This window comes from Sciurus carolinensis, chromosome 4 (genome assembly GCF_902686445.1).
Source record: "Sciurus carolinensis chromosome 4, mSciCar1.2, whole genome shotgun sequence".
NCBI classification, from domain to species: domain Eukaryota; kingdom Metazoa; phylum Chordata; class Mammalia; order Rodentia; family Sciuridae; genus Sciurus; species Sciurus carolinensis.
The window spans coordinates 24,209,590-24,235,011 of NC_062216.1; the positions used below are offsets into that span (position 1 = coordinate 24,209,590).

Here is a 25,422-nt window from a genome sequence, read left to right on the forward strand (position 1 = left end):
AGACATAAGAAGAAAATTACATACCAATCTCTCTTGTGAATATAGGTATGAAAATCCTCCACAAAATATTAATAAAACAGATACAACAATGTATAAAAACTATACACCAAGACCAAGTGAAATTTATACGAGATGTGCAAGGATAGTTCAATACATAAAATCCATCACATAGACATGCTAAAGAAGAAAAGCCATATAAATGTTATCAATAGATGCAAAAAATTTTTTATAAAATCCCACATGCACTCAACAAAAGAAAACACTCAAAAGACTAGTCATAGAGGATGAATTTCTATAACTTTATAAAGAACCTGTCTAAAAAATTAAAATCTAACATACTTAATGGTGAGAAACATGAAGCTTTCCTGTTAATATCAGGAATAAGACAAAGATGATCATTGTTAAAAAAAAAAAAAAAAGAGAGAGTTAAGATGTATGATTAGAAAGTGGGAAGGAAGAACTAAAACTGATTTTGTTATTATTTTAAAAAGATAAAATAAAACTGGTTTGTGCACAGATGACATATCTATGTAGAAAATCCAAAATTGACAAAAAAATGCCCTCCTGAAATTAATAAGTAACTGTAGCAAGGTTTCAGGGTACCACATTAATATGCAAGTCAACTTTTTTATATAAATCAGCAATGAACAAGTGGAATTTGAAATTAAAAACACATTACCATTTACACCAGCACCCTCCAAAATTAAATATGTACTGTAAGTCTGAAAAATACATAAGGAAAATGAGGAAAACTACGACAGTCTAATGAAAGATATCAAAGAAGAATTAAATAAACAGAGAACAGGTACAATACAAAAACAGAAAGACTCAATATTGTCAAAATGTCAATTCCTCCCCAACTGATCTACAGATTCAACACAACCTAAATCAAAATTGCAGCAAATTATTTTGTAGATACTTATAAACTGATCTAAAATTTATATGTAAAGAAAAACCCAGAATCATCAATTCAATATTGAAAGAGGAAAAAAAAGTTGGAGGATTAAAACTGACTTTAAGACTTACTACAAAGCAACTTGTTATGATTTGGATATGAGGTGTCCCCAGGAGCTCCTGCAGGAATATTCAGAGGTAAAATGACTAGATTATGAAAGCTGTAACAGAATCAGTTCATCCTAGTTTGAATGGAATAACTGGGTGGTAACTGAAGGCAGGTGGGGCATAGGTGGAGGAGGTAGGCCACTAGGGACATGCCCTAGAAGGATTCATCTTCTCTGCAGGCCCCTTCCTACTCCTTACCCCACTCCCAGAACAATGGAGTCAGCTGACCATGGACTGAAACTCTGAAACCAAGAGCCAAAATAAACTTTTTTCACTCAAGTTGTTCTTGTTGGTTATTTTGGTCACAGCAATGAAAAGCAGACTAACACACTACAATAATCAAAACAGTTTGGTTTTGGGAAAAGAATAACAAATGCATCATGGGACAGAGTAGAGAACTCAGAAATAACCCTATGTAAATAGAGTCAACTGATCTTTGACAAGGGAGCACAGTCAATTCAAGGGAGCATCAAAAGCCTCTTCAAGAACTGCTATGGATCAACTGAACATCCACATGCAAAAAAAAAAAAATGAATCTAAAAACACAAACCTTACATCCTTCATAAAAATTAACACAAAATGAATTATAGTCTTAAAGACAAAAGTATAAGATTCCTAGAAGATAACGCAGGAGAAAACCTAGATGAACTTGGCTATGGTGATAACTTCTTAGATACAAGGCCAAAAGGCACCACCCATGAAAAAAATGGTAAGAGGGACTTCATTAAAATTACAAATTCTGCTCTGTGAAAGATAATACCAAAGAATAAGAACACAAGCCACATACTGGAAGAAAATATCGGCAAGAGACATTATCTGGAGTGGGATATATCTCAGTGGTAGAGTGCTTGCCTAGCATGCCCAAGGCCCTAAGTTCAATGCCTAGCACTGCAAAAGGAGGAGAAGAAGGAGGAGAAGGAGGAGGAGGAGGAGAAGGAGGAGGAGGAGGAGAAGGAGGAGGAGGAGGAGGAGGAGGAGGAGAAGGAGGAGGAGGAGGAGGAGAAGGAGGAGGAGGAGGAGGAGGAGGAGGAGGAGGAGATAACGATGATAATGATGATCTGATCTGATAAAGAATTATTATCCAAAATACACAAAGAACACTTAAAACTCAACAAAAAGAAAATGAACAACCCAATTTAAAAAACAGGCAAAAAACCTTAACAGAAAACTCGCTAAAAAAGATACACAGATGGCAAGAAGTATGTGAAAAGATGTTCAACATCATATGTCATCAGGGAATTATAATTAAAACACCAGAGATACTATAATACACCAATTAAAATGACCAAAATCTAAAACAGTGACAACACCAAATGCTAGAGACAATGTGGAGCAAAAAAAAAAAAAAAAACTTTCATTCACTGCTACTGGGAAAGCAAATAGAACAACCACTTTGGAAGAAACTTTGGTTGTTTCTCATAAAACTAAATGTACTCTTTGTGTGTGTGTGTGTGTGTGTGTGTGTGTGTGTGTGTGGTACTGGGGATTAAACCCCAGGCCTTGTGCATTTGAGGCAAGCACTCTACCAACTGAGCTATATCCCTATCCCTAAATGTACTCTTAACATACGATACAGCAATCTGATCCTTGATGTATTTATCCAAATGATTTGAGAAATTATGTCCACACAAAAACTTGCATGCAGATATTTGTAGCAGACTTATTCACAATTGCAACCTTTTGTATGCAATGAAGATATTCTTTAGTAAGTTAATGGATAAACTGTGAATCCATACAATGAAATATCATTTAGTTATAGTAAGAAATGAGCTATTAAGGCCAGGTGCAGTAGTGCATGCTTGTAATCCCAGCGGCTCAGGAGGCTGAAGCAGGAAGAGCATGAGTTCAAAGCCAGCCTAAGCAAAAGTGAGATGCTAAGCAACTCAGTGAGACTCTGTTTCTAAATAAAATACAAAATAGGGCTGGGGATCTGGCTCAGTGGTTGAGTGCCCCTGAGTTCAATCCCTAGTGACCTACCCCCCAAAAAAGAAATGAGCTATTAAGTCATAAAAAGATACCTTAAGTGAATATTACTAAATGAGAGAAACCAACCTGAAAAGGCTGCATATATGATTCCAACCAGATAACATTCTAGAAAAAGTAAAACTACAGGGACAGCAAAATAATTACAAGATTACCAGAGATTAGAAGGAAGGGAGAGAGGTAAAAGTAGGTAGAGCACAGAGGACTTTGAGAGTAGTGACATTTAAAAATATAATATCACAATTTTGAACACATGCTATTATACTTTTGTCAAAACCCACAGTGCAACAAGAGTGAGCCCTAAAATAAAAGATGAACTTTGGGTGGTAATGGGAGAGTGTGGGCTTACTGATGGTAACAAATGTTTTCACTCTGGCTAGGATGGCAACAGGGAGGTTGCACATGTGCAGAGAAGGGGTGTATAGGAACTCCATATTTTCCACTCAATTTTGCTGCAAACCTAAAATTGCTCTAAAAATAAAGTTTATTAATTAAGAATCTATGTATACTACAAAGATCAACAATACAAGAAGATAAAAACCTCACAGAAAATTTGCTTCACCATTCAGCAAAAATAAGCACATATGTGAGTTTGTAGCCTTCCTTTCTAAAAATGCAAAGGAATCTATAATTAGTTTCACAATTCAGGTTTTTGTATATAATATGCAACGTACTCATAATGTTATTTTACACTTACTCAATTATTTATTATACTCAATTACATTTAGTTTTAAAATTTGCTCAAGTACACTTTAATCATCTTTTATAATGGGAGGACCATAATAACACCATAAGACTGCAAGATGATGTAACTAAAATTTCACAAAACATTACCTGTTCTTCCATAACTCATCACTATATTTTATAAGTGAAATGGAACTACCTAAGAAAACACACATGCATACTTAAGAAAAAAGAACTGTGTGAATTACAGCTATGTTAGTTACCATTATTTAATTAACTCAATAGAAGGATAGGAAAATCTGGAGAAAAGAATCACAAATCAGAGATGGATGAAGAGGAACATGCTAAGATAAGACGACAAAGAGAAAAGTCTACTTCTCAGGGATGTGCAAAAGACAAAAAAAAATGCTTTGAGTTTTGCATGAAGTGTGATTACATTTAAATTTATATTCTGATTTACTCAAAGCAAAGTGGATGAAATTATTACAACCATATGTTGGCTGAAAGTTATCACATGTTCCTTTAAATAGTATGTTCATATAAATAAGCCACAAAAATCAGGCTGAACTGAAGAGCTACGTGTTTGTCATAATATAATCACAGATCAATTTCATATCTGAGAAAATTACTGCACCCAGGAAGCAAAAAATATTCCATGTAAACAATGGAGAATGTAATCAACAAGTGAAGGTACTAAGTTGTGACAAAAGACAAAATCACACACAAGGATGAATTCATGGATCATCACAGTCCAACCTGTTTGCATTGGCTTGTTTAGACACGGCCTTCAATCTTTTCAAAGTTTTTCTAATAGCATCAGCATCAGGGAAATGGTGATGACCTGCAGCCCCATTAGGAAATCCTGGACGAACTCCAGGTGGAATTCTTCTGTAGATAAATATGCACAGTGACTTTCATTGCTTTCTCTGAAGTAAAGCATAAGCAATTTCTGCAGAACATAGTTGTACCTTTCTGGAAGTCCTCGACTACGTATTTCTCCTTTCCATTTCACTTCATTTTCTTCTGCTCTTTGTTGCTGCATTTGATCAAAAATGGCATGGTAATGTTCATACTGCCCTCGAGAAGAACAAGATGATGGAGCCACAGCCCCTCCACTGCCAAAAAAGGGAGCCTAGGGATTAAACAAAGAGCTCTCACAGTTTATCTTATAAAGCCCAAAGACCTATACTATCCTCAAAATAAAAACTAGATTTCAATGCTTAACTTTAAAAAAAGCAATTACCTAAAATTTGAGCAAATTAATTAACATGGTCAAAAGCATATAATAATCAACAATAGAGAAACAGTATTTTTGTTAATTAAAAATGAAGCATAAATTAATGTGACAAAAAACTTTAAAATGTTACTACATTCTTTTAAATATGGAAAAATCTGGTCTTACTTGGCAAGTTTTGAAACAAGCTTAGATTATATGCTTCATGTGATTCTGTTCTATGATGTTTAAATAAGTAAGACCTTTGTAAGTAAAGCAGAGCATGCTTACCAAACACTTAAAATTACATTTAACAAAAACATTTAAATATGGCTTTTAATATACTTCAAACCTATTCGGCAAGTAAATGTGAAGGTATAAACATTACTGAAACATATTATATGCATAGATTAAAGAGCCAAAACATCATATCTATCCATAAATGTCTTCAAAAAAGTTGGGAAAGAACACAAAACTGGAGAAACCATTTTAATCTTCTGGTAAATGAATGATAATAGGGACATTGCAAAGTAATAAATACTAAGCAAATTCACAAAATGAAAAAAAAAATCAAAAGCAAAATCACTATTTAAAAAAGTCTTAGAGATATTATTTAACTTGGCCTTGTGATAGCAATATAACAGAAAGAGATCTGATATGAATCTAGGTATTAGAGCAAAAATAAGCAATAGATGTATATATCTGGATGTCAGAAATAGGGAGAAGAAGAAAGCTCAGGGAAAACTAAGCTTGACTGCAAAAGGTTGGTTGGTATAAGCTAAGGGCTATTGGCCCTGGGTATAAGTATTCACATAAAAACTACAGAAATAATTTTTGAACTTTCTAGCAGTAGTAGTATACTCTAAAACATCCTCTAAAAAGTTCAGTATTATGCATTATAAGCAGAAATAAGAAAGAGATCAAAGCAAAGAAACTAACTGAAGTGGTGTTGCACTGATACCAAGTCAAGAAGACAATCGGTAAAAAAGAGAATCAATGAAAAAGTAAACACTGAATGGACCTGTGGATTCTCTGTTGAAATAACAAAGGATAAAGGTAAAGATATAAAGACCCAGTCACAGAGACATAAAAATTCACCCACAGTCAGAAAACAGAGATGTTAGAAATGGGTAAGAGTTAAAAGTAAATAAACAGTACAATGCTATAGAAGTTACGGTGGAAGAATTTAATTGAAAAGAAGAAATCAATGATCTTAAGTGCTGAGGGTCAAAAGCATTGCAAATAAGATAGTTATGGTGAAGTTGAGTGGTAACCTTTAAAAAACCACTTTGTGTATGTGAGTGTGTGTGTGTGTGTGTGTGTGTGTGTGTGTGTGTGAGAGAGAGAGAGAGAGAGAGAGAGAGAGAGAGAGAGAGAGAGAGAGAAATGGTGAGAACAGAAGCCGGAACACAGACAGTTAAGGAGGAAAAGTTTCCCTGGTAATAACATTTAATGTAAGAAGTCTGGTAAGAAAAGATACAAAGAAAAATATTAGAATCAAATAAAAGAAACTTCCATGTAACCCAATAAGAAGAAATTTGTTTCAACATCTTGGTACAGTAAGCACACAATTTTATGAGAAACCATGAATTTTTTAAAATCATCTTAAGATTTGTATAGATAATTAAAGATGTTCAAAACAAGAAATGGAAGTTGCTAGAAAAAGATAAATAATTAGGCAGGAAACTCCATCAAGGAGGTCGGTCCACAAATATATCCTCAAAACATACATTTTAAGTCAAAAATCAGAAGAATGATTCTGTAAAAAGATGGCCATATTTCCTGTGAAACTGACTACTCTTGCAGTCCTCTACTAATATCCTGGCTTTTGAGTGCTCCATTTTTCTCATTAGCAAAGCAAAAGCAGGCAAACATCTCTCAAAAGGCTTATACAGGCAGATTGCTCACTGTAAGGCGCCTATCATCCACCATTTGCCTGCCTCTGGCCGGTCCACCGCCTGCCTTACACCTATCCATCACCCAACACACGAAGTTCACCTCCCTATCAACCAATAACAGTCAGCAAACTGATCTCCAACTGCCAGTGGAGCACCAGCTGCCTGATGTTGCCTGGAAGTTCACTGTGACAGTACTTGCAGGTTTGATTACACGTGGCTGCTGCCATTTTGAGACAATAGCCAGGCCCCGGAGGACCCCTGGCGGGACTGACTGAGCCCCATCTCCAGGATCCCTCAGCCCGACCGATCACTCCCTGCCTCTGGGACCCTCACATCCACTGACTGCTCCCTGCCGCCAGGACTCCCAGACCAACTGACTGCGCCCTGTCACCGGGACCCCATACCGACTGATTGCACCCGGCCTCCAGGATCCCACAATCACACCAAACACACCAGACCTCCAGGACTCCTGCTTGACCAACCACATCCCACCTCCAGGACCTCCAGCTAACCACGTCCACAACCTGAGCTGCAGCTCCCCATTTGCCAACACATTTCGAAGCCAGAGCGGCCATCTTGGATAATCCTGGAAGCCTTAGCTCTGATCTTTAGGTGGGGCAAATCCCATCCTGAGACGCCCGCAGGAGGCTTGAAGCTCACTGTCAGGTACCTCTCATGCATCAGGCTACTGAAGACTGGGAGGTTTCATTACTATATGACTGTTATACTGTAGATTTTCTTTTTTCTCCTTATAGAAAAAATTAAGTTTTTATTTCTTTACTTTTCCTTTTGTTACCTGTTCCCTCAGAGTCTCTTTCTCCCTTTTTTGCATGCTAACATCCAATTTCTTTTGATTACACTCTCACCCTTTCTATTTTCTAGAACTTCTGTATAATCTTTTCTTATCCCATTAACAGCCACATTCTACATCCCTCTGCATCCTCTTTGTCTTCCACTAGAAACTGCAGACCTTATTGCAAACCTGTTTGTTTTCTTGAAGATAATATTTTAAACTCATTCTGTTTATTATGACAATTTTGTTATTGTCCTCATAGGGGTTATTTGGTCTAGGATTGCATAGTGTCTGAATTGGGCACTGCTAATATTGATCTCCCCTTAAAGAAAGAGTTTTGGAAACCTATAGGGTCACTATAAGCCTATAGGGGGAAATCTGCAATACCCCAGATCTGCACTGCTGGAGGGGAAGATACATGAACAACATGAAAAAACAAGGGAAGAAAATGATCCAAACAAAACTAGATTCCATATTAATAGAATCAATGACAGTATGTTAGAAGAAATGTCAGAAAAGGACTTCAGATTATACGTGATTAAGATGATTCGCAAAGCAAAGGATAAGAGAGCAAATGCAGGCAATAAATGATAATACCAGTAAGCTGAAAGAGCACCTGCAGGAAGCAAAAGATCATTTCAACAAAGAGATAGAGATTCTCAAAAAAAACCAAATGGAAATCCTTGAAATGAAGGAAACAATAAACCAAATAAAAACTCAATGGAAAGCATCACCAAAAGACTAGACCACTTGGAAGACAGAACCTCAGACAATGAAGACAAAATATTTAATCTTGAAAATAAAGTTGCACAAACAGAGAAGATGGTAAGAAATCATGAACAAAATCTCCAAGAACTATGGGACATCATAAAAAGACCAAATTTAAGAATTACTGGGTTGAGGAAGGCACAGAGATACAAACCAAAGGTATGAACAACCTATTCAATGAAATAATATCAGAAAATTTCCCAAGCCTAAAGAATGAAATGGAAAATCAAATACAAGAGGCTTACAGAATGCCAAATGCACAAAATCACAACAGATCCACACCAAGTCACATTATACTGAAAATGCCTAACATTCAAAATAAAGATAGGATTTTGAAGGCTGCGAGAGAAAAGCATCAGATTACATATAGGGGGAAACCAACATAAATAGCAGCCGACTTCTCAAACCAGACTCTAAAAGCTAGAAGGGCCTGGAACAACATATTTCAAGCTCTGAAAGAACATGGTTGCCAACCAAGAATCCTGTACCCAGCAAAACTAACCTTCAGATTTGAAGATGAAATAAAATCCTTCCATGATAAAACAAAAGTTAAGAGAATTTACAAATAGAAAGCCTGCGCTACAGAATGTTCTCAACAAAATATTCCATGAGTAGGAAATGAAAAACAACAATGGAGGTCAGCAAAGGGAGGAACTACCTTAGAGAAAACCACTCAAAGGTGAAACCAAGTCAACATAAAAAACCAAAAATAAGCCAAACGACTGGGAATACAAATCATATCTCAATAATAACCCTGAACATTAATGGCCTAAACTCATCAATCAAAAGACATAGACTGGCAGAACGGATTAAAAAGAAAGACCCAACAATATGCTGCCTGCAAGAGACTCAAGGTGAAAGGATGGGAAAAAACCTACCACACACATGGACTTAGTAAAAAAGTGGGGGTTTCCATCCTTGTATCAGATAAAGTGGACTTCAAGTCAAAGTTAGTCAGAAGGGATAAAGAAGGACATTTCATACTGCTTAAGGGAACCATAAATCAGGTAGACATAATAATAGTAAATATTTATGCCCCAAACAATGGTGCTTCCCTGTACATCAAACAAATCCTTCTCAATTTCAGGAATCACACAGACCACAGCACAATAATTCTGGGTGACTTTAATGCACCGCTGTCACCACTAGATAGATCTTCCAAACAAAAACCAACCAAAGAAACCACAGAACTCAATAACACAATCTAACCTAGACTTGACATATATAGAATATTCCATCCATCAACGAGCGGATTCACTTTCTTCTCAGCAGCACATGGAACCTTCTCGAAAACAGACCATATGTTATGCCACAAAGCAGCCCTTAGGAAATGCAAAAAAAATAGAGATACTGCCTTGTGTTCTATCAGATCCTAATGGACTGAGGGTAGAAATCAATGACAAAATAAAAAACAGAAATTACTCCAACACCTGGAGACTAAATAATATGCTATTGAATGAAACATGGATAACAGAAAACATCAGGGAGGAGATAAAAAAAAATTCTTAGAGGTCAATGAGAATGATGATACAACAGAACAAAATCTCTGGGACACTATGAAAGTGGTACTAAGAGGAAAATTCATTGCATTCCAGAAACGAATGAAAAGTCAACAACTAAATGACCTAACATTACAGCTCAAAGCCCTAGAAAAAGAAGTACAGAATAACAGCAAAAGTAGTAGAAGACAGGAAATCAATAAAATCAGAGCTGAAATCAATGAAATTGAAACAAAAGAAACAGTAGAAAAAATGGACAAAACAAAAAGTTGGTTTCTTGAGAAAGTAAACAAAATAGATAAACCCTTAGCCGCACTAACAAAGAGAAGGAGAAAGAAAACTCAAATTACTAAAATTCGTGATGAAAAAGGAAATATCACAACAGACACCACTGAGATACATAACATAATTAGAAGCTACTTTGAAAATCTGTATTCCAACAAAATAGAATCTACCGAAGACATTGACAAATTTCTAGAGACATATGCTCCTCCCAAACTGAACCAGGAGGACATACAAAATTTAAACAGATCAATATCAAGGAATGAAATAGAAGAAGCCATTAAAAATCTACCATCCAAGAAAAGTCCAGGACCAGACAGATTCTCAGCAGAGTTCTACAAGACCTTCAAAGAAGATCTCATTCCAATATTTCTCAAAGAATTCCAGGAAATAGAAAAAGAGGGTACCCTACAAAACTCATTCTATGAAGCTAATATCACCCTCATACCCAAACCAGGAAAAGACACATCAAGGAAAGAAAATTTTAGATCAATATACTTTTTTTTTTAATTCTAAACAAATGGGATACATTTTGATTCTCTGTACATGGAGTAAAGGCATACCATTCGTGTAATCATAAATTTACACAGGGCAATGTTGTTTGATTCATTCTGCCATTTTCCCTCTTCACCCCACCCCACCCACCCTTCTTTTCCCTCTATACAGTACTTCCTTCTTCCATCCTTGCCCCTCTTGCTAACCCTATCCCTAAACCTAACCTTAACCCTAACACTAACCCCTCCAACACAACATTATATGTCATCATCTGCTTATCAGTGAGATCATTCGTCCATTGGTTTTTTAAGATTGGCTTATCTCACTTAGCATGATATCCTCCAATTTCATCCATTTGCCTGCAAATGCCATAATTTTATTATTCTTTATGGCGGAGTAATATTCCATTGTATATATATGTCACAGTTTCTTTATCCATTCATCAGTTGAAGGACATCTAGGTTGGTTCCACAATCTGGCTATTGTGAATTGAGCAGCAATGAACACTGATGCAGTTGTATCTCTGTAGTATGCTGATTTTAAGTCCTTTGAGTATAGGCCAAGGAGTGGGATAGCTGGGTCAAATGGTGGTTCCATTCCAAGTTTTCTGAGGAATCTCCACACTGCTTTCCAGAGTGGTTGCACTAATTTGTAACGCCACCAGCAATGAATGAGTGTACATTTTTCCCCACATCCTCGCCAACACCTATTGTTGCTTGTGTTCTTGATAATCGCCATTCTAATTGGGGTGAGATGGAATCTTAGTGTAGTTTTGATTTGCGTTTCTCTTATTACTAAAGATGGTGAACATTTCTCATATATCTGTTGATTGCTTGTAGATCTTCTTCTGTGAAGTGTCTGTTCATATCCTTAGCCCATTTGTTGATTGGATTATTTGCATTCTTGGTGTAGAGTTTTTTGAGTTCTTTATAGATTCTGGAAATTAGTGCTGTATCTGAAGTATGAGTTGCAAAGATTTTCTCCCACTCTGTAGGCTCTCTCTTCACATTGCTGATAGTGTCCTTTGCTGAATGAAAGCTTTTTAGTTTGAATCTACCCAGTTGTTGATTCTTGCTTTTATTTCTTGTGCTATGGAAGTCCTATTAAGGAAGTCTGATCCTAAGCCAACAAGTTGAAGATTTGGACCTACTCTTTCTTTTATAAGATGCAGGGTCTCTGGTCTGATTCCGAGGTCCTTGATCCATTTTGAGTTGAGTTTTGTGCAGGATGAGAGATAGGGGTTTAGTTTCTGTTGCATATGGATTTCCAGTTTTCCCAGCACCATTTGTTGAAGAGGCTATCTTTTCTCCATTGCATATTTTGGCCCCTTTGTCTAGTATGAGAAAATTGTATTTATTTGGGTTTATGTCCGTGTCCTCTATTCTGTACCACTGATCTACCTGTCTATTTTGGTACCAATACCATGCCGTTTTTGTTACTATTGCTTTATAGTAGAGTTGAAGATCTGGTATTGCGATACCCCCTGCTTCGCTCTTTCTGCTAAGGATTGCTTTAGCTATTCTGGGTTTCTTAATTTTCCAGATGAATTTCATAATTGCTTTCTCTATTTCTGTAAGGTACGTCATTGGAATTTTAATTGGAATTGCATTGAATCTATACAGCACTTTTGGTAGTATGGCCATTTTGACAATATTAATTCTGCCTATCCAATAACATGGGAGATCATTCCATCTTCTAAGGTTTTCTTTAATTTCTTTCTTAGTGTTCTGTAGTTCTCATTGTAGAGGTCTTTCACCTCTTTTGTTAGATTGATTCCCAAGTATTTTATTTTTTCAAAGCTATTGTGAATGGGGTAGTTTTCCTAACTTCTCTTTCTGAAGATTCATCACTTATGTATAAAAATGCATTGGATTTATGAACATTGATCTTATATCCTGCTACTTTACTGAATTCACTTATGAGTTCTAAAAGTTCTCTGATGTGGAATTTTCTGGTTCCTCTAAATATATAATCATGTCATCAGCAAATAGGGATAGTTTGAAATCTTCTTTTCCTATTCGTATCCCTTTAATTTCCTTGGTCTGTCTATTTGCTCTGGCTAGAGTTTCAAGGACAATGTTGAATAGAAGTGGGGAAAGAGGACATCCCTGCCTTGTTCCAGTTTTTAGGGGAATGCTTTCAGTTTTTCACCATTTAGAATGATATTGGCCATGGGCTTAGCGTAGATGGCCTTTTTAATGTTAAGGAATGTTCCCACTATCCCTATTTTTCCCAGTGTTTTGAGCATGAAAGGATGTTGTATTTTATCAAATGCTTTTTCTGTATCTATCGAAATTATCATGTGATTCTGGACTTTAAGTCTGTTGATATGGTGAATGACATCTATTGATTTCCTGATGTTGAACCAACCTTGCATCCCAGGGATAAAACCCACTTATCGTGGTGCACTATCTTTTTAATATATTTTTGGATGCGATTTGCTAAGATTTTGTTGAAAATTTTTGTGTCGATGTTCATTAAGGATATTGGTCTGAAATTTTCTTTCCTCAATGTGTCTCTGTCTGGTTCCGGTATCAGGGTGATTTTGGCTTCATAGATTGAGTTTGGGAGGGTTCCCTCCTCTTCTATTTCATGGAATACTTTGACGAGTATTGGAAGGAGCTCTTCTTTAAAGGTTTTGTAGAACTCAGCTAAGAACCCATCTGGTCCCAGAGTTTTCTTTGTTGGTAGGCTTTTGATGACCTCTTCTACTTCACTACTTGAAATTGATTTATTTACGTTGTGTATGTCCTCCTCGTTCAGTTTAGATAATTCATATGTCTCTAGAAACTTGTTGATGTCTTCGAGGTTTTTCGTGTCTGTTGTGGTATTTCCTTGTTCATTCTAAATTTTAGTAATATGAGTTTTCTCCCTCTTTCTCTTTGTTAGTGTGGCTAAGGGTTTATCAATTTTGTTTATTTTTTCAAAGAACCAAGCATTTATTTTCTTAATTTTTCCGATTGTTTCTTTTGTTTCAATTTCATTGATTTCAGCTCTGATTTTAACTACTTCCTGTCTTCTACTACTTTTGGTGTTGGTCTGCTCTTCTTTTTCTAGGGCTCTGAACTGTAGTGTTAAGTCGTTTATTTGTTGATTTCTACTTCTTTTGTTGAATGCGACCCATGAAATAAATCTTCCTCTAAGTACTGCTTTCATAGAGTCCCAGAGATTTGATATGATGTGTCTTAGTTCTCGTTTACTTCTAAGAATTTTTTTATTTCCCTCCTGATGTCTCCTGTTATCCATTCATCATATAATAGTGTATTATTTAATCTCCAGGAATTGGAGAAGTTTCTGTTTTTTATTCTGTCATTTATTTCTAATTTCAATCCATTATGATCTGATAGAATACAAGGTAGTATCTCTATCTTCTTGTATTTGCTAACAGTAGCTTTGTGGCATAAAATATGGTCTATTTTAGAGAAGGATCCATGTCCTGCTGAAAAGGTGTATTCGTTCTTTGTTGGATGGTATATTCTATATATGTCCGTTAAGTCTAAGTTGTTGATTGTGTTATTGAGATCTATGGTTTCTTTACTCAATTTTTGTTTGGAAGATCTATCCAGTGGTGAGAGAGGTGTGTTAAAATTGCCTAGTATTATTGTGTTGTGGTCTATTTGATTTCTGGAATTGAGAAAGATTTGTTTGACGTACGTGGATGAGCCAATGCTCAGGGCATAGATATTTATGATTGTTATGTCTTGTTGATTTATGCTTCCCTTAATCAGTATGTAATGTCCTTCTTTATCTCTTCTGATTAGTTTTGGCTTGAAGTCCACATTATCTGAAATGAGGATGGATACTCCAACTTTTTTGCTCTGTCCATGTGCATGATATGTTTTTTCCCATCCTTTCACCTTTAGTCTATGGGTATCTCTTTCTATGAGATGAGTCTCTTGCAGGCAGCATATTGTTGGATTTTTCTTTTTAATCCAATCTGCCAGTCTATGTCTTTTGATGGATGAGTTCAGGCCATTAACATTCAGGGTTATTATTGTGATATGATTTGTATTCCCAGTCATTTGACTCAGTTTTGTTTTTTGACATGATTTGGTTTTTCCTTTATTTGGCTATTCCTTTAGGCTAGTTCCTCCCGTTGCTGACTTGCATCATTGTTTTTCATCTTTTCCTCATGGAATATTTTGCTGAGAATGTTCTGTAATGCCAGCTTTCTTTTTGTAAATTCTTTTAGCTTTTGTTTATCATGGAAGGATTTTATTTTGTCGTCAAATCTGAAAGTAAGTTTTGCTAGGTATAAGATTCTTGGTTGGCATCCATTTTCTTTCAGGGCTTGGTAAATGTTGTTCCAGGCCATTCTAGCATTTAGGGTCTGGATTGAAAAATCTGCTGATATAATTATTGGTTTCCCCCTGAATGTAATTTGATTCTTTTATCTTGGAGCCTTTTAAATTCTGTCTTTATTTTGTATGTTAGGTATTTTCATAATAATGTTCCTTGGTGTGGGTCCGTTGTAATTTTGTGTATTTGGAGCCCTATAAGCCTCTCTTGTATCTGGTTTTTCCATTTCATTCTTCAGATTTGGAAAATTTTCTGATATTATTTCATTGAATATATTGTTCATTCCTTTGGTTTGTTTCTCTAAGCTTTCCTCAATCCCAATAATTCTTAAATTTGGCCTTATCATGATATCCCATAATTCTTGTTGATTCTGTTCATGATTTCTTACCATCTTCTCTGTTTGGTCAGTTTTGTTTTCAAGATTAAATATTTTGTCTTCAATGTCTGAGGTTCTGTCTTCCCGGTGTTCTATCCTATTGGTTTTGCTTTCTATGGAGTTTTTAATTTGGTTTATTGTTTCCTTCATTTCAAGGATTTCTGTTTGTTTGTTTGTTTGTTTTTTCAGTATCTCTAACTCTTTATTGAAATGATCTCTTGCTTCCCGTATCTACTCTTTTAACTGTTGATTGGTGCGATCATTTAATGCCTGCATTTGCTCTTTCATCTCCTCCTTCAATGCCTGCATTTGCTCTTTCATCTCCTCGTTTGCTTCCCTGATTGTTTTAATTATGTACATTCTGAACTCCCTTTCTGACATTTCTTCTGCTGTGCTGTCATTGGGTTTTATTGATACAGTATCTAGATTTGTCTGGGACATTTTCTTCCCTTGTTTTCTCATATTGGTCAGGTATCAGTGGGACTCTGAGATATTGCAGATTTCCTCTATTGGCTTATAGTGTCCTAGTAGATTTCCAGTATATCACCTCCCAGTCTTCAGTAGCCTGAAGTCTTGGAGGAACTTGATAATGCAGTGCTTCTGAAGAAAGCTGCCCCTAGCCTGCTACTGGTTCCAGGGCTGGGGCTGGATCTGTGCGGAAAGGCTCTCACTGGGCGGCCTGCTCCGAGAAGCTGGCTGAGGAAGGAGCCTGCCACTGGAGGGAGCAGGGCTGCTTGGGGAAGTCTCTGGCTGCCCTGCCCTGGTCCCAGAAGCTGCCTGTGGGCCGGGGCCTGCCGCTGGGTCTGGGGCTTGGAGTTGGCTCTGTGCGGAAAGGCTCTCATTGGGTGGCCTGCTCCGAGAAGCTGGCTGTGGAAGGAGCCTTCCATCGGAGGAGCAGGGCTGCTTGGGGAAGACTCTAGCTGCCCTGCCCTGCTCCGAGAAGCTGCCCCTGTCCAGACCTGCCACCCGGGCCGAGCTTCGCCCGGTGGGAGAGACTCACCTCGCGGCTCTATGTTAGTCTGAGTCTCTCATTGCCTCCCCTTCTTGAATCCTGGGTTCTGGAGCGACGGGAGATGCAGTCACCTTCTAGTCCGCCATCTTGGATCTCTAGACCAATATCCTTGATGAATATAGATGCAAAGATCCTTAACAAAATACTGGCAAACTGTATCCAAAAGCATATTAAGAAAACTGTACACCACAATCAAGTGGGATTCATCCCTGGAATGCAAGGATGGTTTAACATCCGTAAATCAATAAACGTAATCCATCACGTCAATAGACTTAAGGATAAGAAACATATGGTTATTTCAACTGATGCAGAAAAAACGTTCGGCAAAATACAACACCCCTTCATGCTCAAAATACTAGAAAAAATAGGATAGTAGGAACATACCTGAACATTGTAAAGGCTATTTATGCTAAGCCCATGGCCAACATCATTTTTAATGGAGAAAAACTGAAAGCATTCCCTTTAAAAACGGGAACAAAACAGGGATGTCCCCTTTCACCAATTCTATTCAACACTGTCCTCAATACTCTAGTTAGAGCAATTAGGCAGACTAAAGATATTAAAGGGATACGAATAGGAAAAGAAGAACTTAAGCTGTCACTATTTGCTGATGACATGATTCTATATTTAGAGGATCCAAAAACCTCCTCCAGAAAACTTCTAGACCTCATCAATGAATTCAGCAAAATAGCAGGCTATAAAATCAACATGCATAAATCTAAAGCATTTTTATATGCAAGCAATGAAACAGCTGAAAGGGAAATGAGGAAAACAACTCCATTTGCAATAGCTTCAAAAAAAATAAAATACTTGGGACTCAATCTAACAAAAGAGGTAAAAGATCTCTACAATGAAAACTACAAAACATTGAAGAAACAAATTGAGGAAGACCTGAGAAGATGGAAAGATCTCCCATGTTCTTGGATAGGAAGAATTAATATTGTCAAAATGGCCATACTACCAAAAGTGCTATACAGATTCAATGCAATTCCAATTAAAATACCAATGATGTACCTTACAGAAATAGAGCGAGCAATCATGAAATTCCTCTGGAAGAATAAGAAACCCAGAATAGCTAAAACAATCCTTAGCAGGAAGAACTGAAGCAGGGGGTATCCAATTACCAGAACTTCAACTATACTACAAAGCAATAGTAACAAAAATGGCATGGTATTGGTACCAAAATAGAGAGGTAGATCAGTGGTACAGAATAGAGGACATGGACACAAACCCAAATAAATACAATTTTCTCATACTAGACAAAAGGGCCAAAAATATGCAATGGAGAAAAGATAGCCTCTTCAACAAATGGTGCTGGGAAAACTGGAAATTCATATGCAACAGAATGAAACTAAACCCCTATCTCTTACCCTGCACAAAAATCAACTCACAATGGATCAAGGACCTTGAAATCAGACCGGAGACCTTGCATCTTATAGAAGAAAAAGTAGGTCCAAATCTTCAACTTGTTGGCTTAGGATCAGACTTCCTTAATAGGACACCCATAGCACAAGAAATAAAAGGAAGAATCAACAACTGGGATAGATTCAAACTAAATAGCTTTCTCTCAGCAAAGGAAACTATCAGCAATGTGAAGAGAGAGCCTACAGAGTGGGAGAATATCTTTGCCACTCATACTTCAGATAGAGCACTAATTTCCAGAATCTATAAAGAACTCAAAAAACTCTACACCAAGAATACAAATAACCAATCAACAAATGGGCTAAGGAAATGAACAGACACTTCACAGAAGAAGATCTACAAGCAATCAACAAACATATGGAAAAATGTTCACCATCTTTAGTAATAAGAGAAATGCAAATCAAAACTACCCTAAGATTCCATCTCACCCCAATTAGAATCGCGATTATCAAGAATACAAGCAACAATAGGTGTTGGAGAGGATGTGGGGAAAAAGGTACACTCATACATTGCTGGTGGGGCTGCAAATTAGTACAGCCATTCTGGAAAGAAGTGTGGAAAGCAGTGTGGAAATTCCTTAGAAAACTTGGAATGGAACCACCATTTGACCCAGCTATCCCACTCCTTGGCCTATACCCAAAGGACTTAAAATCAGCATACTACAGAGATACAGCCATGTCAATGTTCATAGCTGCTCAATTCACAATAGCCAGACTGTGTTACCAACCTACATGTCCTTCAATTGATGAATGGATTAAGAAGCTGTGGTATATATATATATATACAATGGAATATTACTCAGCTATAAAGAATAATAAAATTATGGCATTTGCAGGCAAATGAATGAAATTGGAGGATATCATGCTAAGTGAGATAAGCCAATTTCAAAAATCCAAAAGGCGAATGATCCCACTGATAAGCGGATGATGACACATAATGGGGGGTGGGAAGGGGACAAGAATGGAGAAAGGAAGGACTGTATAGAGGGAATAGAGGGTGGAAGGGGTGGGGGGAAGGAAAAAATAACGGAATGAATCAAACATCATTACCCTATGTAAATGTATGATTACGCAAATGGTATGCTGTTACTCCATGTAAAAACAGAAACAACATGTATCCCATTTCTTTACAATAAAAAGAAATTAAAATTTTAAAAAAAGACTATACGCAAAACAAAACTGAAAATATCATACTAGAATATTAAAGCAATGTGATCTTTTAAAAATAAACTTTATTAAGGCATGACTTATACATAATAAAATTCACCAATTTTAAGTGCAGATTGAAGAATTTTGATAATGGATACAGGCATGTAACTACTGCCAGTGACAATTATCCCAGAAAATTTCTTCATATACTTTGTAGTCAATGATCTCTTACTGCCAGAAACCAATGACCCATTTGGTGACACTATTTTGAATTTGCCTTTTCTATAATTTCATAAAAACATAATCATATAATATATATTCTTTTGTCTGGTTTCCTTAACACGGTATATTTTTGAGATGGATTCACGTTTTTACATGTATAAACACACTATTCTTTTTTAATGCTGTGAATAGTATGATAATATATCTTAAACCTCTTAGATAGTATGATTACCAGATATTTAAAAATATACATGTGGAACATATCACAATTTTCTAAAAACAGATTCATAAGAAAAATAATACAAACATGTAATGTAAAGAAATACTAGATTTTTAAAATATCAAATAAAGTCAGTTAAATATTTATACTGTGAATATCAATGCTTATTTAGAAGTGTGTAATAACTGGCTGGTCATGGTGGCACCTGCCTGTCATCTCAGCTACTTAGGAAGTTGAGGCAGGAGGATTCCAAATTCCAACTTAATAAGACCCTGTCTTAAAATGAAAAATAAAAAGGGCTGGAGATGTAGCTTAAAGACAAAATTCCCTTGGATTCAATGCCCAGTACTCCCCACTTCCAAAAAGCATATAATAATCATATTGATCTTGAAATACTTCTCTTAATATTTACTTTTGATTTCATCTTTCTTTGGGCAATTTCCTTAATTTGATTCATAATATATTGAGCCTCCAGTTTCTTAGCAATAATGCAGAAATCAAACAGCTTAACAAGAAAAATATTTCAAATTAAGGAATGAGTACAGAAGCATAGAATTTGTTTAATTCATGGAAAATAAACTGCTTTATTAATTCTCAAGGACAGCATTACAGAAGTGTATAAAGTGAAGCAAAAATCTATTATGCACAAAATGGCTATCAAAAAACTGTTTTACTACCCCATTCACAAAAGCCTCAACTTGGGAATCAATCTAACAAAAGAGGTGAAAGACCTCTACAATGAAAACTACAGAACACTAAAGAAAGAAATTAAAGAAAACTTTAGAAGACAGAAAGATCTCCCATGTTCTTAGATAGGCAGAATTAATATTGTCAAAATGGCCATACTACCAAAAGCATTATACAGATTCAATGCAATTCCATTAAAATCCCAACATTTTTCCTCATAGAAACAGAGCAAGCAATCATGAAATTCATTTGGAAAAATAAGAGACCCAGAGTAACTAAAGCAATACTTATCAAGAAGAGTAAAGCAGGAGGCATTGCAATACCAGTACTTTAACTATACTACGGAGCTATATTAACAAAAATGGCAGGGTATTGGCACCAAAGTAGACAGGTAGACCAATGGTACAGAGTAGAAGACACCAAGACAAACCCACATAAGTACAGGTATCTCATACTAGACAAAGGTGCCAAAAACATTCAATGGAGAAAAGATAGCCTCTTCAACAAATGGTGCTGGGAAAACTGGAAATCCATATGCAGCAAAATGAAATTAAACCCTTCTCTCTCACATTGCACAAAACTCAACTCAAATGGATCAAGGACCTAGGAATCAGACCAGGGACCCTGCACCAAAGAGAAGAAAAAGTGGGCCCAAATCTTCATGTCAGCTTAGGACAAGACTTCCTTAACAAGATTCCCAAAGTGCAAGAAATAAAATCAACAATCAATAAATGGGATGGACTCAAACTAAAAAGCTTTGCTCAGCAAAGGAAACAATTAATAAATTGAAGAGAGAGCCTACAGAGTGTGAAAAAAACTTTACCACATGCAGTTCAGATAGAGCACTAATCTCCAGGATTTATAAAGAACTCAAAAAACTTAACACCAAAAATACATATAACTCAATCAGTAAATGGGCTAAAGAACTGAGCAGACACTTCACAGAAGAAATATAATCCATCAACAAATATATGAAAAAATGTTCAACATCTCTAGTAATTAGAGAAATGCAAATCAAAACTACCCAAAGGTTTCATCTCACTCCAATTAGAATGGCAATTATCAAGAATATAAGCAACAATAAGCATTGGGGAGGATGTGGGGAAAAGGTATGCTCATACATTGCTGGTGGGATTGCAAATTGGTACCTCTCTAGAAAGGAGTAAGGAGATTCCTTAGAAAACTTGGAATGGAACCACCATTTGACCCAGCTAACTCACTCCTTGGTTTATACCCCAAGGACTTAAAATCAGCATACTACAGTGATGCAGCCACATCAATGTTTACAGCAGCTCAATTCACAATAGCTAAATTGTGAACCAACCCAGATGTCCTTCAATAGATGAATGGATAAAGAAATTGTGGTATACATACACAACAGAATATTACTCAGTCTTAAAGGAGAATAAAATTATTGCATTTGCAGGTAAATAGATGGAGTTGGAGAATATCATGTTAAGCAAAATAAGTCAAGCCCCCAAAACAAAGGCCAAATGTTTTCTCTCATTTGTGGTTGCTGATACATAATGTGGGGGATGGTAAGGGAAGAATGGAGGAACTTTGGAACTTTGGATTAGGCAGAGGGGAATGAGGGGAAGGGGGAGGCAAGGAGATGGGAAAGATGGTGGAAAGAGACAGACATCATTACCCTATGAACATGCATGACTGCATGAAAGGTGTGACTTTACATTGTGTATAACCAGACAAATGAAAAGTTGTCCTCCATGTGTATACAATGGATCAAAATGCATTCAGCTGTCATGTATAACTAAATAGAACAAATAAAAAAAGACTGATAAAACTGAACTTTCAGGATTAAATATTGTTTTAGACATTACAGGAAAAAAACCCACTTAATTACAAAGGAGATATGTGAGGAGGAGAAAAATCCTAAATACCTCAGCACTTACCATGGACTTGAACAAAGTCCTACACTTTGGTTAAGTTTTCACTTCCTAATCAGGTAAGACAAAGGGTGAGCTGATTTTAGAATGGACCAAATTCTGTGTGAGTCATTCGGTATCATTCAAAAAATAGTAAGTTCTGTTTAATTAGACAACACTGAATTACTAAAACCATGGTATAAGTCTACATTAATATAGAATTGGAAAGGATGACTATCACTGAACTATTGATATGTTATATGAAAAACTGCACCTCGAGAGACTGAAAAACATGTAAATTCAGCACTGTATGTATGGATACAACAAAGAAAGCAAACTTTTTTATTTAAATCATAAGTTTTGGGGGAAAGAAAGAATAGTATCAAGACAACTTGATAAATAGCTACTGTGTACCTATATACTGTATACCTGGGCATGGTTCTGGTGAATTTAAAGACATGTTAATTCAATTACAGAAAGTAAAATAATAGAGAAATAACAGTGTATTCACTTTCTATTGCGGTGTAACAACAAATTATTACAAACTTAGCAGCTTAAACAATATTCATTTAGTATTTTCCCTGCCTCAGGAGTATAGGTACACTTAGCTCAGGATCTCACCAGGCAGAAATCAAAATGTTAGCCAGGGTTGCAATTTCCATCTGAGGCTCAGATCTTTTCCAAGTTCACTGGTTCTTGGCAGAATTCATTTCTCTGTGGCCCTATAACTAAGGATACCATTTTCTTCCCAGTTATCAGAGACCACTATCAGCATCTAGAGACTACCTATACTTTCTTGCCATATCAGTATTTGCTCTCTTCCAAGCTAACAGAAGTATCTCTCCAGACTTCTTTTTTCTTTCCAGTCTGCTGTGAGGGAGTCTTACACATTAATAGAACAATGGGACCAAGTATCCCATAACCAATTCCCCTGTTACAAAACTGAATCAAAGGAGCTGCAACAGATTCCATTCATAATTCAAAGGGAGGGAATACAAGGTGTGTACACCATGGGTTTGAAGTCTTGGAAACCATCTTAGAATCTGGACTATCATAAACAGATAAATAGACTGGGTGGGATGGTCTGTGAGCAAAAGAGGAAGTATGAGCGAGGCTCAAACTGACAGAATAAAGATAGGAAAAGGAAATTACTGTCTGGGCCCTTGCTAGCCAAACTCTGGGGGTTTCAAGTGGGGGAGAGTTAAAGAAGAAACTGAAGGTCAGAAACGTTAAGTAACTTGCCCAGTGTTATATATTGGGTCTATATTTACCCAAAAGAAATGTTTGAATAAATAAATCTAGTTTTCAGTTGACTTAATAATGAACAGGAGCAAGAATGAGTTCAAGGAAGAAAGGAAGGGTGCCATCTACTAAAGAGAAACACAAGATGGGCATGGTGGTGCACACCTTTAATCCCAGCAACTAGGGAGCTGAGGCAGGAGGGTCACAAGTTCAAGGCCAGTCTCAGCAACTTAGCCCTGTCTCAAAAAGAGAGAGAGACAGACAGAAAGAGAAACACAAGGGTAAAACCAGAGATTCAGTAGGCTACATACAAAGAAGCTCCACATAAACTGCATTAAGTGTTATGGAAAGGAATAGATGGAGACAAATTTGGAGACTGGCAGGGGCTAAATTTAATAAGGATCTTCTGAGAAGTTAATTTCTAAGGCTAGATGAAAAACAGTGACAAACTTTCATTTTCATTTGATTTGTATTTGTGATTCCTCCGACAGGAATGGATTATCAGTCTTCAAATGAAACTTTTTAAAGCCATTTTCAGTATCACATATGAGTTAATATCAGTTACATATCAAATAAATACAAGAAAGCTAAGAAGTAATAAATGTTGGAGGCTTCAAGATATAAATTAACTTTGCACACACACACACACACACAAAGAGCAACCAGTAACAGGCATTTTAAAGAGGAAGATGAAACTGGAGAAAATAACAATAGTAGTATATAACTATATTGGTATTAAATACCTACCTTTACTTCACCGCTTCCACCAGCACTTAGCACATTTTTCCATCCTTGTTCCCTGGCCCTATTTATTCTCTCCAACTTTTGGGGAAAAGAAACAAACAAACAAAACACCATTTCAAGTATTTAATATAAATACCTGAAATATATTTAGCAATAAAATGGAAATCAGTATATTTTTTTCTCTTATTTTTTATTACTACATTATAATTATACATGATGGTAAGATTTGTTGTTACATACATGTACATGCTCAGTGCACTTCCTTAAAAAAACATGTGGAGGAGAGGAAGAAATGTACCATAGAAAAATGAATTACCCCCTTACCCTTTCCTTTTCTTGTCTTTTCATTTGTTCAGCCTTCATTAAACTAATCTGTAACAATTTAAAGACATACTTCTTAGAATTCAAAATTATTCTCATCTACAAGTTGGCAAAGGAAGAAAAATAAGAAAAAAAAAACTACCTGATCCTTTTGCTTTTTCTCTTTTTCAATACATTCCAACCTTCTCTTTCTTGCTGCTTCCTTAAATTAAAGAAAAAATAATAAGTTTTACTGATAATAATTCCTACTTTCTTCAGGAAAGTTAGTTTGCCAATGGCAGGGGTAAGCCCAAGGAGATTAAAATAAAATGCTTATTTTGTTTGAAAGAATAAGGAGGAAAGGTTTGGAGGTTTTATATTGTAAGATTTTGTTTCTTTTTTTAATAATTACTTTTGCAAAGCTTTAAAATAAGCAGACAGATATCTTTATACCTCAAACATTTTCCTCCTTTCTTCTCCAGGATTCACTTTCTTCACTGGAGTTTGATGTGCCTGGACAAAAAGTAAAAACTACAAATTAGATAAAGACTTTGAGACACTCATTTGAAAATTCCAAACTTAAGAAAATTTAAAATAAGAAACAGGTAATATTAATACTGACATAACTTTCTCAAAAATTATGTTTACAAAAAAGAAACACGACTGTTTGTATTTGAAATCCTTTCTGCTAAACAGAGAAATGGTAGATTTAAAGATACTGTAGAAAAGAGTTCTTCCCCATTTATCAATTACTTTTGTCCTCACATATGGATATTAATTGTAAATTTTCTAACATTATGATAAAACATTATTTTAAAAGTTCAATAATCACAAAAAGGCCAATAATAAAGTTTTCTTTGAAAATTTCACAATAGTGTATGTTCACTAATAAAATTCAAATAAGAATCAAAATTCAAAGTCTACTTCACTTCCCATTCCAATATTTTCATGAGTACCATTTCATTTTTTATGTATTTAAATATATATAGCTATGCACATATACAGAATTTTAGCTTTTTATGATTTTCACATAAATGTAATAAAATGTATTATTATATTGAAAAATTTGTTAAACAACAATGTGCAGTTCTACATCATGGTAAGCAAACTAACAATGGCAATATTCCACATGGGGCTCTAAGTTATTTAACCATTCCTCTAAGCAATAGCCATTGGGCTGGTTCTGAAAT

The 25,422-nt window shown here is 36.0% G+C and overlaps 1 protein-coding gene across 1 annotated transcript in view; it reads right to left on the minus strand.

Annotated features, from left to right (window-relative positions):
* The window catches only part of Nek1 (NIMA related kinase 1), a 223,133-nt gene that overhangs the window by 142,701 nt on the left and 55,010 nt on the right, over window positions 1–25,422 (minus strand). The window contains 6 exon segments of the mRNA XM_047550153.1: window positions 4,486–4,617; window positions 4,698–4,861; window positions 23,936–24,010; window positions 24,257–24,304; window positions 24,396–24,455; window positions 24,686–24,745. Coding sequence (XP_047406109.1) covers window positions 4,486–4,617; window positions 4,698–4,861; window positions 23,936–24,010; window positions 24,257–24,304; window positions 24,396–24,455; window positions 24,686–24,745 — 539 coding nt within the window.